This window comes from Trichomonas vaginalis, chromosome II (assembly GCF_026262505.1).
Source record: "Trichomonas vaginalis G3 chromosome II, whole genome shotgun sequence".
Classification (NCBI taxonomy): Eukaryota; Parabasalia; order Trichomonadida; family Trichomonadidae; genus Trichomonas; species Trichomonas vaginalis.
Window position 1 is genome coordinate 11,787,607 of NC_067204.1, and position 13,662 is coordinate 11,801,268.

Here is a 13,662-nt window from a genome sequence, read left to right on the forward strand (position 1 = left end):
TGATAGATTAAAATATGAACAGATTGACAATATCGAATTTTTGGAATTTTGGTTTAAATATCCTGATGGAAAAAAGATTGAAGTTAAAGATAAAGCTGATACTATAACAAAAACAATTACAATGACTGATCCAGATAGTGGGAAACAAAAAGAAATAAAACAAACGATAGAAACTGGTGAAAGGTCAATTATTATTGATTATGATTCAAAGGATTATTATTCGTTAATGTTAATGCTTGAATATTAAATAGCCTTAACAAAGAATTTTTCAAGTGATATTTTATATTCATCAACTATTTTATTATAAATATCATTATATGTTAAATGAAGTTCAGTTGTTGTTCCATTCTTTGATATCTTAATTGTGCTAATATCCTTTATAGGATTTATTTTTGCAACTATTCCGCAGCATGAAACCTCATCATCTATGAAAAATTGAATCTTAACGTCTGAATCTTGAACATCACAAAGAATGGCGATAATGTGAATTAATGATTCATAAGGTAAAATAATTAAACCAGATTGATCAATTAAATTTATTATTGAATCATAATTATTAATTATTATATCACGGTAAATTTTCATTAATTCAAAATTAATGTCTATTTTATATGGGTTCTCGATATTTGATGAAAGAGGTGCTGGGTATGTTGGATAAGTGGGAATTTCAACGGGTTCTTTACCAGGTTCAGATAAAATGATTGGGTCTCCATTCTCATGGTTTTCTTCATTCTCCTCATTCTTTGGTAAGTCACGAGTTAATAAATTTGGTTGAGTTGCTGACCTTGTTAATTCAGGGCTAACATTAACTTTAACATTTTGAATAATTCGTGATTTATCATCATTTACGTTATAACCAACCGTAATCTCTGCTTTTGCGTTAGTGTTCTTTTGACTAGTGAAACGTCTTCTCATTTATATTCGAATAAAAAAATATATTTAAACTTTTATTTTGCTGGAACTTTTGAATCTATTATCCCTGTATTTGTTCATGAAGTTGATTTTTAGCTGTTTCATCGAAATTAATAGACCGAATATATTCATTAATTGCATTCTTATAATCAACTGATTTCTCAAATTTTCTTTTATCTGATTCCTTAACTAAATCATAAGTTAAACCTCGTTGCTGATATAATGGTTTCTTAATTAAATCTTTGAATGCTTGAGATAAAGCACCTGATGCAATTCTTGCTACTATAATTGGTTGGAATTGCTGTTTAAGTTCATCTTTAACATTTGCGAAAACTGGATCGAATAAAGCAACTTTAAAGAATTTCTTAGCTGAAATTTCGGGTCTAATATTTACATATTGGCCATCAAACTGGTTAGAATATCGTGGTAATCCATCCGGTCCCTCTTCAATAGCATTTAATTCTTCATTGAAATAATAATATGGATTATGACGGTATGAATTAATTGGACCATTTTCACCTTCTCCAATGTATTGTTTAACAGCTTTTCCATTTTCATCAAATTGCATAGGATAATGTTCATTATATGCTTTACGTTTAGGATAATCAGATACAGTTAATTTATAACCATTTATGACTTTAATATTACCTTGACCATCAGTAACGAAAACTTCATTTATACCATCAGGTTTTCCATTTGGACCCGTAATGTCTGCTTCGTGTGCTTCCCAATTTGGACCATGACGTTTGGCATATGCTTGAGCTTCTGGTAATGTTAAAACATTTCTCATTTGTTTAACATCTTTTTGAAGACCAGCAACAATATGAACTAATTCTTTCATTCCATCAGGAACTTTCATAGTTCTATTATATGCACCCCTTTTGTTTGTCCCTTGTTTTAATGGAACTGTAAAAGATTTGCTATTTCTGTCATGTTTAATTATAAATAAAAAATAAAAATTAATTATAAAAAGTTAATCAAATTTAACACCCCTTTATTTAAATCAACTATTATTTTTCCATGTTCACCTAATTGCTGATATTGTGTGTAAAGTTCATTAATGCTCATTGGTAAATTCACTTGATAAAGCATAACGTTCAACTGTTGACGACTAAACCCACTGAAAATGAAAAGTGTTGATAGATTTGATTTAATGTTTGTGCTTAATGCTTTGAAATATTGAACAGCCATAAAGAATGAACACTGAATGTGTCGACATTGAGTTAATAACTGATTAAAATATGATTTCTCATTTGTTATTAGTTTTGATTTCACTGCATCATCTAGAAAAATGAGTGAATGCAAAAATTCTCTATCAAAATTTGAAATAGAAAGTGTTTCAAATAATTCATCCCGTTGTTTATCAATAATTTTATCCTCTAATCCTTGCTTCTTGATTGTATTATATAATTCTTTATACATTAAAAAGTTTTTTAAATAATCTTCTGCTTCTTCTTGTGATAAATAAATAATTGGAATTTTGATTAAATGCTTTAAAGATTCAAATGTATCATCTGAAGGTGAACCTGAACGGTTGATATAAATTAACACATGTGAATGGGGGAAGTGTTAGCAATAATGATAATTTGTTTTAATATCGTTAATGTTTTACCTTTATTTTGTTTACCAATTGCTGCAGTGATTGAATTTAAGTAACATTCAGAATATGGAATTTTCATTAATTTTTCCTTAGATAGAGCATTTTATTATCACTCAATGCTTCATTAATCATATCATCTACGTATGTATTATATACTCCTGCTAATTCTTCATAAGGGGTGGATGAATTTAAATCCATTTACTCAAAAATAAATTTATAATTTTAAACATTTCTATTCATCAATATTTCATCATATGAACTTCTATACTGTGGTGGTGTACCTGTTGAATGATATTTCAAACCTTCATCCGGTGTCCATGTCCAATATGTAGTCCTAGTAAACCAAACCTGAGGAGGATTTGTCACCTTTGAACAGTAAGTGTCATTTTCACCCTGAATGATTGGATAAGCTTTCACTTGTACTGTAACTTGTGAGTTAAAAGTTTCTAATCCATCAAAGAATATACCCGCTCCATCACGTTGAACTGGAATAGTGCATAAGAATGAAGTTTGGTCTTTCCATGTTCTAGCTGATGGCGTGCCATCATCTGCATTCAGTGGTCTAGTTAATGAGTCCTCGTATTCTTCCGTGCATTCATTCACTCCATCTAAATCAGAAGCTTGAAGCATACGTGTAAAGAATATGTCACCCACTGTGGTCATCGCTTGATCGGGGAAGTTTCTTGAATCTATAGTGACCTGAAGACCTCGAAGCATTAGATTTTCTAAAACTGTTCTTTGCATTGCATTTTTCGGAAATGTTAACACAACATCTGTAACATTATGAAGAGCATATGAGAAATCTGAGCTAATACCTTCAGGAGTGATGCAACCTCCATTTAGTGAACGAACGTCAATATGTTGAGCTGGAATCATGAATGGATCTTCCTTACTGAATAAACGTGGTATTGCTTTAACTGATTCTTCAATTAAACCATATCCTGGTGTAATACATTTATCCTCTAAAACATCCATCTTTGTGCATGAAATAATAACGTCATCAACTGTTGCGTCAGCAGATGTAGCGGCTAAGCTTGTAATTAATTTGGCAGGAAGTCCGATTTGTTGGAATTTGCGATCATATTTATAAACATGATTCATAATCTTTTCATAATTTTCATCAGTTATCTTTTCATAAACGTAATTTTGTAAATCAGCAACTCTTAACGGGTCAACCTGACAAAATACTAAAGTATCCCTGTAAACATAATATAGGGTGTCCAAAGGTGCGTTTAGCACAGCGCTCTATATGAGACTATTAAAGAAGATATATGCTGATTATAAATATATAATAAAAAATATGAATATATGTATATGATGAGTATGTTGTATTTTGGCGCCATGCCGGGATATAAAATGAATTTTGAGACAAGAGGTGGTTTCGCGGGAAATTTTGGCGGGATTTTTTCATTTTTTTAATGAATCATAAAGAAAACATCCTCGCTCTTGCAAAAAAATGCAAAGACTGTAAAAAAATCTACGAGACATTGGTAAAATGCTTCGGTATGGATGCTCCTAGCTATTCCACTGTAACGTATCATGTTAGGATGTATCACTTCATGAACAAAAAGGCGCCCATCATAAAAATTGACAAAAAATCGCCGGATCAAAGAAAAATCAAAGCAATTCTTCAAGCGCTAGATGAAGACCCAAGAGCATCACTCAGAAGGATAGAGGAGATGACAAAGATACCACATACAACAGTCAGTTATTATCTGCACAATTATTTGAACTACAAACTAGCGTATACACGTTGGGTTCCGCACAACCTTAATTCAGTTCAAAAAAAATCTAGAGTCCAATCTTCGAAAGAGCTCCTCTCTATATTGGGTGCATATCAATCCAAGAAGTTTCGCTTTTTAGTAACAGGGGACGAGTATTGGTTTCAATATGCAACAGAAGCCAAAATCATGTGGATCCCGAAGGATGAAAATCCGCAAACATTCCCGAAGAAAAAAATTGACACACCAATGATGATGTTGTCGGTTTTTTGGGGCGTGAATGGCATCATCGCAATTGATATTCTTCAAAAACCTAATACGATGAATGCTCAGTATCTAATTGACAATGTTCTTACTCAAATTATCAATTCTGATGAGTTTGAGAAATCCAAACAACAAAAACAAAAGTTTGCAATTCATTTTGATAATTCAAGAGTTCACAAAAGTCATAAGGTAATGAATTACTTGGTGGAAAACAATGTCAAAGTTGTTCCAAACCCAATTTATTCACCTGATATTGCACCCTCTGACTTTTATTTATTCGGCACGCTAAAAAAGAGAGCTGAAGGTCGCGAATTCGCGAGTCCAGATGATCTTGAAAATTTTGTAAGAGAGTAATTTGAGCAATTTTCTCATGATGATTTAAAGCGTGTCTTTCAAGCCTGGATCGATCGCTGCGAACGCGTGATTGAATCCAATGGTGATTATATTTAAATAAACTTTATATATATGTAACTTGTTTATTTCTATTCGCAGTATTCAGGTTTGTGCTAAACACACCTTTGGACACCCTATATTTAAGAATGATATCACCAAATGATTTAGGATAATCATCGAACGCCTGAAATGCTAACAAATCATTTACCGGAATAATCATATCAAAAGTGACATCAACTTCTTCATTTGCTTTCTTAAAAACTTCTGAAGGGTCAATATATTTACCACATACTGAGTTATCATATTTTTGAACATTATTATATAACGAATGAACAAACTTTTTAACTTTCCTTTCTGATTTTGGTTTATATGTTGCAAATGCGAAAGATTCACGGGCGCAATCCATTTGAAGATAACCGGCATCACCTCTTTCGGTTTCTACTTCTAATTGTTTAAAGTTTTGATTTGATGATTTGTAACCAACGAATAAACGCATACATTTAAAAGCGGCATCACATGTGAAAGCTTTATTTGAAACTAGAGTTACTTTAACTTTGCGTTTAATATATGTGTCACCTAATTGGTTCACATCATGAGCTGGATTTGTAATTCTTAAATGAGTTTGTTTATCATCAAAATATGGAGTATCAGAGTCATAGCATGAACTTTCAAGTTCTCTATAATATCTTCTACCATCATTCTTTGCGAATATTTCATTTATCTTTTCGAATGAATGAAACACATTTCCATTAATCGGTTTGGTATTTGGCACTAAATAGTTAGTCGTCATTTATTAATAAATAAAAAATCAAAATTAAAAAGATGGAAATGAATTTTTAATTTTAATGAAATAATTAACTATGGCTGCAGGTATATTTAAGAAACTGTGGGATAAAGTAAAAAGAGGAGCGAGTAAAGTTTGGGAAACATTGAAGAAGGGAGCAAATTGGATATTTAAGAATAAAGAAGCAATTAGTGACGTTGCTGAATCAATAACACCAAAAGCTGCCCCAATAAGAGAAATTTTAAATAAAGGAGAAAAAGTTTATCAAAGACTACAACCGATACTAAGATAAAAATAATTTTAAAATAATTTATTTTTCCACTATCTACCCCCTATTTTATTAAGTATTCCTTCAGCTATTCCACCAATTGCGTTACCTGCTTGTGCTCCCATCGCCGGATTACCTGCTTTAGTACCTAATACTCCACCTATGATAGTTCCTGCCGTTTTCGCTACTGGTGCCAAAAAGTTTGCAACAGGTTTAATAACCTTTTTATAAACCCAACCCGCAGCTTTCTTAATTCCATCCCATAATTTTTTAAAGAATCCTGCCGCCATTTCTGATTTAATATTAATTAAAAAATATATTTCATCACTTATATTCTAATTTTTATTTAATGATAAATGAAACCAATTTTAAAAATAAATGAAACAGAGGAGGAAGAAATAAATGAGAGTGGAAATGTTCAACAAAAAATAAACGTTGTTAAACCAATTACTGAAATAAAAATTTTTTCATCTGTTGAAGAATTTAATGACTATTATACCAATAATAAAAAATTATTTGAAGAATTGACAACGTGTAAATTGAATAAAATGTTTAAAGTTGATGGATTCAAAATTTCAAAAATAAAGGGGGTGGTTAGTTTGAAATCTATTCCTCAATCAAGAATCACCTCATTAATGAAAATAGATGATTTAACAAAAAGAATAGAAGAGATTGAAGAAAGAATGAATCAAATAATTGATTTCATAAATTCAAATAATCATTAGTTTCTAATTTCTTTTTCTCGTTTATGAGGTCTTTGATTATGACTTCATTGATTCCATGAAATTAAATATTCTTTATCATTATATTTATACCTCATTAGCTTATTTTGGCTTTCATATTCATTTAATAATTCACAATCTTCATTTTTAAATTGAAGTTTAACCCATTCAGGATTTAAACAATGTTTAATTAATCGCGGAATATCTGACATCATCTATATATATATAGCTTCTTTTATAAAAGATAAAAAATATTTCATTATGTATGGGTTGAGTGTAAATGTCTTACAATTTTGAACATTTTTAAATCTTGATTTATTCAAAAACGTAAGAATAAAAACCGTAAGAATCATACATTTTTTACTTCATATGTTAAAAAAATGATACAAAATCGTTCAATATTGTATGAATTCTTACGTTTACAAAAAAAGTCACACGACCCGCTCTCATATACTACTATTAAAAAAAATGGAAAATTATATATTTCAGAATTTTTGTAGTCTTGAGCGTAGATAAAATTTCTTTGGTTATTTTTTGTCTTGATTTATATATGCGTCTTATAAAATCAGATTTATTTGCTAATATGAGGAATTGTCAGCTTATTTCTTGTGCTTAGCAGCGGCCTTTTCCTTCTTAGCCTCGCGGAAAGCCTTGAGCTTATCTGTCTTCTCCTTGAAGAGATCCTTCTTGGCCTCTTCAGCCTTGATAACACGGAACTTGATTTCGTTCTGTGCCTTTGGAAGAGCGAAGAGAGCAGCATCGTTAACTTGTTCAGCTGTCTCGCCCTTCTTGACCTTGATAAGGCGGGACTTGTAAGCGACAAGGCGCTCAACGTTCTGCTTGACCATGGCATCCTTAGAGTGAGCACGGCGAGTATCGACGGCAATGCCTTGGAATCTGGCAAGAGCTGGATCAAATCCGGCAGCAACAAGTTCCTTTGGTGTGAAACCACGACCAAGGCGAACCTTCATGTTGTAACGAACTGTTGGGCAACGAACAACTGGGCGGAGTGGTCCCTCAGCTGGACGTGGGGCAATATTCTTGGCCTTAAGGTTACGAGCATTACGGCGGCGTTGAGCGCGAGCTGGATCATCGAAGTATGTCTTTACGCGGTGATACCAGTATTTACGAAGGTGATCATTTGGAATTTGGTTGTTCTTAGCTACCATCGAGAAAGGCCAACCGTCTCTATCGTCACAACAAAATTTCTTTGAGATTTGAATGTCTGACTAGCAATATCACTAACTTTAAGTATTGATGAAATTTATCATCAAAAATCTGTTCTACACTGAAAATTTTAAACCCAAAATTTTAATCATTTTTTACTGATAGTAATGATCGATTGTTTTTCACTCTATCCTTTATGAGCAATATAGGATTTGTCAGTTATAGAATAACAACAAGATTTCATATCAAATAATGACGTATTATCCGATAGACTAACCAGCAGAGCGAGAACGAACTGAATTTCAATTGGTTATGAGTTTACCTAATGGACAAACACTTTCACAATTAAAATCAAAATATTTTTATTTTATTAAGGAATAACCTAAAGAGTAAATTAGAATATGGTTTTAAACATTAATTTTAGTATTTGCAATGTCCGATTGTAAAATTAGTTGATATCTACATGATCTGATGAATAGCAATACAAATCAATGGAAAACTTTGATGTATGAGTCACCCTCATTGGATAGGAATCCTATTTGCAGAAAGCTTAAAAACCGTTCTAAAATCCGTTTTTAAAATTTCAAGGGGAGTAAAAAAATATGAGTCAAGCGGATACAGCCCCGACAACAGAATCAAAGAGAATTTCCATGTTATTCCAAAAGGCTTTAGCCTCTAACTCAGTTCGTGAAAAAAATTCATTCCTGAATGAACTTAAAAAATTAATGAAAAAGCATGCAGCTGATTATTCTGCTGCAATTGCCGAAGGTGAGAGACTCGATGCTGCAATTATCGATGTTAAAGCAAATTTCAACAAAGTTAACGAACAATACCAAGAACTCAAAAATTCCGTTTCATTTTTAACAGAACTCGAATTTTATCAAGCAGGACCTGATGTTGCCTCATTGAAAAACATGATCGAATCCTTAGAAAGAGATATTTCTGCAATTGGTCCACTTCCAGATCGAGATTCTCTTCAATCTCTAATATCTTCATCAACATCGCAGCAACAGCTTTACTTAGACTTACTTGATTTTCGTGAAAATCGTCTCCGTCAGCTTGTTGATGCACTTAAACAAAGAATTCGAACAGCTGAACAACGCCTTGAATGCGCTTCAGTTGTTATCGACCAATTCGGTTCTATTTCGAATCTTTTAGATAAAGTACGCATGCTTCAAGAAGAAAACGAGAAGCTAAAAGTCAGAAGAATCAGATTTTCATCAGAATCCCTTCTTAGACCACGTCGTCTTACAAAATGCGAACCTGCAACACTCAGAGCATTCCTTGTTGCACTACAAAACGAGCTTGCCGTTGTCCGCGGCGCTGTAGCTGAAGCTCAGAAGAAATCCGAAGATTCAATCTCAAGATTACCTGATGAAACAGAGCTCCTTAACCAGCTCATTGTCTGTCCTACCCTCAAATTCAGTGAACCATTACCTCCTCTCACACAAAAACCGTTGAATACTGATGAGCCAGCAACAATGACCGCTTTAACAGATCCAGAAGCGGCAGGAGCAGCAGCAGATTCCATAGAGATGCAGCTCATTCAAGCAGACAACCAGTACGCCGCTCTCAAAGAGAAAACTCAGCGTTTGAGATCAGAATTGACTCTCCGAAAGAATGCAGAAAGATTGGCCACGGAAACAGGCAAGCAAAGAATAGAGAAACTCCATTCTCTCAACGAGCGTTTGCTTACTGAAATCCACGCTTTACAGGAACAAAGCGAAAGCGCCGAATCCTCCAAACAGATTCTCACAGAAATGCTCGAACAAGTCACTGCAGAACGCGATGAGATGAAAGAGAAATCTCAGAAACTCGCACAGCATTACCAAGAGCTTTACGACGAGCATCTCAGAATGAGGGAAGAATTCAGAAGGACATGGAAAGCAGGCGCAGGATTATTCCGCTTGACAGAACTCTTTGGACGTGCATATTTGAACCAGATTACAGAACAGAACGAATACACGAACCAAGTTTGCGCATTCACACCGAAAGAGACACCTTCAAATGTCCCTGATTTCACTGAGAATCCACCACAAGTTCTCATGAAATTCATCGACGACATCCATTACGAGTTACTCAGAAGAAAAGCAGCTGAACTTGTTCAGAAAGGACAAGGCGCGAAAGTCAATGATCTCAAGGAGATTATCTCTAATTTGCCAATAGATAATGGATTCCAGAAGGTCGCTGATTGCGTCCAGAACGCTCCCAAGGAAGTTTTGGATCATCTTTCTGATAAGAAGAAAGTTGCAGCAATCTTCGAAGAGATGGTTAGCGGAATCAAGACAGAAACGGCAAATAGAATCAATGACTACGAGAACTACATGAAGGACTCATTAGCAAGAATAAAGAGAGCTGCAGAACCAATATTGACACAGACAAAGAGAGCTATGCCAACACAAACATTCCAGGCAAGAAAGAATCACATCGAAACACAGTTCAACAAAGCGGATCTGCCAAAAGGAAAAGGTGGAAGAAAATGAATTTTGTAATAAATTTAAGTATATTAATAAAATTGGAATTATTTTTGTTTTTTTACTCTAGAGAATATGATGAGATTAATCTTAAATTGACTTATTAAGAGATAGTTTATTTTATAAAGTATTCCGAGTAAATGGTTTTGATCGTTATCAAAATTCGAAAAAATATGAATGATTTTCTAAAAACTAATTTGATATTTTTATAATTAGATTTAACAAAAATGGAATTAATATTAAATATCCTCTTCCAAGTTTGCTATTTTTAGAATGTGGATTATCAACAGTTGCATGTTAGACTACATGATATTCCTCATATTGTCTGATGCATCTTTTATATGGATAATATTTCTATCAGAAATCAAAATTCGTGGTTTTGCCATAAAAGCCAATAAATTATCAAACGAAACGTTCTTTTGTTCCAACTTTTCTTCTATTGACTCCATAATTAAGCAAATGTATATCAAGTTCGGGACTATTTAATTGATTATATAATGTTTCATTGATACATCTTCTTGAAAATAAGTGATATTTATCTTCACATTTGGTGCATTTAAGAGATTTTGTGATTTCGCATGAAGTGCAATGATCTGGGCAATTCTCGCAAGAAGAGTTTGATGCATAAGTTCCTGAAGGACAACTAGAATGACAAGAACTATTATATAAATAAAATCCTGATTCACATTTGCTACATGTTGTTGAATCCATGCATAGTAGACAGTTTGATGAACATTCAATGCAATTTGAGTTACTTTTATATGTACCATCAGGGTGATTACTTAAGCATTGATTTTTGTAGAATTTTTTACCAGAGGCACAAGCTGAACAAACTGTGGAACTAGTGCAGGCAGTACATGAAGAATCACAACTTTGACAAATTGATCCTGAGGCGTAAAAGCCTAATGGGCATGATGTAAGGCATGAGCTTTCGTAAAGATAGTATCCTGAAGAGCAGCTTGTACATTGTGTAGAACTGGAGCAACTTGAGCAGCCTGTTGGACAAACGACACAATTTCCATCAGTATCAGTGCCATATGGGCAGCTTGTAACGCAACTTCCTTTGTATAATTTGTAACCATCATTGCATTTTGTACAAGTGGAGTTAGTGTAGCAAATTTGGCATGGAGACGTGCAAGAATATGGAGTTATTGTCACATAACTATTTTCCGTGGTTTTATGGCCAGGGGTACACGTAAACCCCGAAGGCATATAAGATTTTCCTCCATAACCAACCAAGCTTGCTGAAATGCTTGATTGTCCTGAGCCACCTTTGCCACACAAAATACCCCCTCCTCCACCGCTCCCCGGGAATGTTCCGCTTGTTCCATCTTTCCCAGATCCAGAGCAATCAACTACACTTGCTGAATCAGTAATAACTTCTTCTTCATAATAGCCAGAATTCCAAATAATATGATATACGTTATTACCACATCCACCAGGAGCACCGCGAACTACATTTACAGATCCTGATCCTCCTGCTGCAACAATAATTGGCGAGCTATCCAGATAAATACCGCTTGACCCACCACCAGCGCCAGAATTTGTTGTTAATCCTGATTTTCCTGTATAAGTGCCAGCAGAACCACCATTTGAATATCCAGCAGTTCCTTTTTGCCCATCACCTCCTACAATAATTTCAAATGTTAAGGCACTTTGTCCCTCATAATTATAAATACCAGTTATATGTGCCCCTAGTCCAGGATCTTCACCTGGTGAGGAACCAGAATTATATATTCCTCCTGAGGCTCCTTTAGCAGTGAAGGTATACGTTCCTGGATACAAAACTGCTTGGTATGTTCCGCTCGAACTCCATGTTTTAGAGGACAAAACAACAGTTGACTCTCGAGAATACCTAGAATAATTGATAGAAAACGCTGTTAAAAAGAGTATTGGAAGCATTAATTTTAAAACTATTTTTAAGGGAATTTTTTACATGTTTTCAAATTTGAGAGTTTAATAAGAGTTTTGGCTTTAATAGTTAAATGTAATTGGTACATAACGGAATAATAAAAAATACTAATAGTAGGAATGTAAGGATCGATGTAATTGATAACAATTTCATCGTAAGCCATCTGAAAAATTGAAATACTTCAGAAAAAATTGCCGATCATTAACAAAATAATTGATAGAAGTGTTCTACTTAGTCTGAAATATAAAATATTTATATCTTAGAAAATTTAAGAGTGATGGAGAAAATTTTCGTTGAACCTTTGTGGTTGGAGTATTTTAAAAAGCAGAGTCAATAAATAAATGTATACACACAATTTTTAACAACAAATTTAATGATTTTAACAAAATTAAAATTAAATTATTTTCTTTTTCCTTTCTTACCATCTTTTCCGCCTTTGCCTCTTCCCTTTCCCTCATTCTTGTTCTGTGTAGGCTGTGCAAATGTCACTGGAGGAGCTTTATCGTTATGATTTATAATTATTGGTTCAATGTTGTTATTTTTATCTATTTTAAGGAATCCACCTTTATTTTTGAACTCTCCAGCATACCATGGTGCTGAAAACACCGTAATTACTGAGTTTTCCGGTGAAAAAGGATATTCAATTCCTTCTTCAGCCATTTGATGCGCTCTGATGATTTTAGTCAGGTTATTTGCTTCCATGAACTGCTGTGCAGGTTTAAAACCCCATTTAACTGTTAATCCGCGTTCACTTGGAGCGAATTCTTCGAAATCTCTGTCTGGATCTGACCAAACGAGATCTGCAAGGAATCCGTGCTCCTGTATTTGTGTAGGGCGTGGTAATGCTCGTATCTGTGAAAGCTCGTGAAGATCTGGTGTCAATCCGCCGTGAACGCAAAAATAAGAATTATTAATAATTGCGGCTAATGGTAAGGTATCAAAAACAGATATAAACTCGGAGTATGTAGCTTTGTTTTGCTTTGAGCTGCATTCTACAGCAAATCCGTATTCTTCGGTCATTTCTTTTGTTTCGTGATTTCCTCGCAAAAGGAACATGTGATTTGGATACCGAACTTTTAGAGCTAGAAGAAGACATATTACTTCTAGTGATTGCGTACCTCTGTCAACGTAATCACCTAAAAATAAATATCTTGAATTAGGTGGGAATTCTCCGTCTTGAAATATGGTCATTAAGTCAGGAAATTGGCCATGGATGTCACCAACAACATTGATTGGTGTTCTTAGATCTAAAATATTGGGTTCTTTTTCAAATAATTCTTTTGATGCGTGTAAAACTGTTAAAATTGTTTGATTTGGGAGTTTTGGAGGTACTCCCTTGCTTCTTGTAAGCAGATTAATAAGTTCATCTGAGGCTGCTCTTGCTTCTTTCATAATAGGCCCGTAAAAGTGACACTATAAAATTTTCTATCGGCCTTTATAGTTAT

At 33.8% G+C, this 13,662-nt stretch overlaps 7 protein-coding genes and 2 pseudogenes across 9 annotated transcripts, besides 2 other annotated features; 3 read left to right on the forward strand and 6 right to left on the reverse strand.

Annotated features, from left to right (window-relative positions):
- Positions 1 to 2,585: part of a mobile genetic element that runs on past the window's edge.
- Positions 1,032 to 1,845, reverse strand: TVAGG3_0528890 (annotated as a pseudogene). The gene has a single exon. A coding segment is annotated over exon 1 (814 nt).
- Positions 2,586 to 2,904: 319 nt separating the features above from the next.
- Positions 2,905 to 3,613, reverse strand: TVAGG3_0528900 (uncharacterized protein; the record flags this gene model as incomplete). The annotated part of the gene is made up of 1 exon (XM_051237539.1): positions 2,905 to 3,613. A coding segment is annotated over one exon (709 nt), but the record flags the coding sequence as incomplete, so codon positions are not given.
- A 111-nt stretch (positions 3,614 to 3,724) lies between these two features.
- Positions 3,725 to 5,027: a mobile genetic element.
- On the forward strand, positions 3,821 to 4,947 carry TVAGG3_0528920 (annotated as a pseudogene). Its single transcript has one exon. A coding segment is annotated over exon 1 (1,127 nt).
- Positions 5,028 to 5,750: 723 nt separating the features above from the next.
- On the forward strand, positions 5,751 to 5,966 carry TVAGG3_0528940 (uncharacterized protein; the record flags this gene model as incomplete). Its single annotated transcript, XM_001583950.1, has 1 exon — positions 5,751 to 5,966. One exon carries the CDS (start codon positions 5,751 to 5,753, stop codon positions 5,964 to 5,966), a length of 216 nt encoding a protein of 71 aa, XP_001584000.1.
- A 29-nt stretch (positions 5,967 to 5,995) lies between these two features.
- On the reverse strand, positions 5,996 to 6,232 carry TVAGG3_0528950 (N-acetylmuramoyl-l-alanine amidase family; the record flags this gene model as incomplete). The annotated part of the gene is made up of 1 exon (XM_001583951.1): positions 5,996 to 6,232. The coding sequence occupies one exon, from the start codon at positions 6,230 to 6,232 to the stop codon at positions 5,996 to 5,998; it is 237 nt and encodes a 78-aa protein (XP_001584001.1).
- A 927-nt stretch (positions 6,233 to 7,159) lies between these two features.
- TVAGG3_0528960 (structural constituent of ribosome) lies at positions 7,160 to 7,917 on the reverse strand (the record flags this gene model as incomplete). The annotated part of the gene is made up of 1 exon (XM_001583952.2): positions 7,264 to 7,833. The coding sequence occupies one exon, from the start codon at positions 7,831 to 7,833 to the stop codon at positions 7,264 to 7,266; it is 570 nt and encodes a 189-aa protein (XP_001584002.1).
- A 501-nt stretch (positions 7,918 to 8,418) lies between these two features.
- Positions 8,419 to 10,320, forward strand: TVAGG3_0528970 (uncharacterized protein; the record flags this gene model as incomplete). The annotated part of the gene is made up of 1 exon (XM_001583953.2): positions 8,434 to 10,314. One exon carries the CDS (start codon positions 8,434 to 8,436, stop codon positions 10,312 to 10,314), a length of 1,881 nt encoding a protein of 626 aa, XP_001584003.2.
- A 387-nt stretch (positions 10,321 to 10,707) lies between these two features.
- On the reverse strand, positions 10,708 to 12,207 carry TVAGG3_0528980 (serine-type endopeptidase protein; the record flags this gene model as incomplete). Its single annotated transcript, XM_001583955.1, has 1 exon — positions 10,708 to 12,207. One exon carries the CDS (start codon positions 12,205 to 12,207, stop codon positions 10,708 to 10,710), a length of 1,500 nt encoding a protein of 499 aa, XP_001584005.1.
- Positions 12,208 to 12,535: 328 nt separating this feature from the next.
- TVAGG3_0528990 (phosphoprotein phosphatase protein) lies at positions 12,536 to 13,609 on the reverse strand (the record flags this gene model as incomplete). The annotated part of the gene is made up of 1 exon (XM_001583956.1): positions 12,617 to 13,609. One exon carries the CDS (start codon positions 13,607 to 13,609, stop codon positions 12,617 to 12,619), a length of 993 nt encoding a protein of 330 aa, XP_001584006.1.
- Between the last annotated feature and the right edge of the window lie 53 nt (positions 13,610 to 13,662).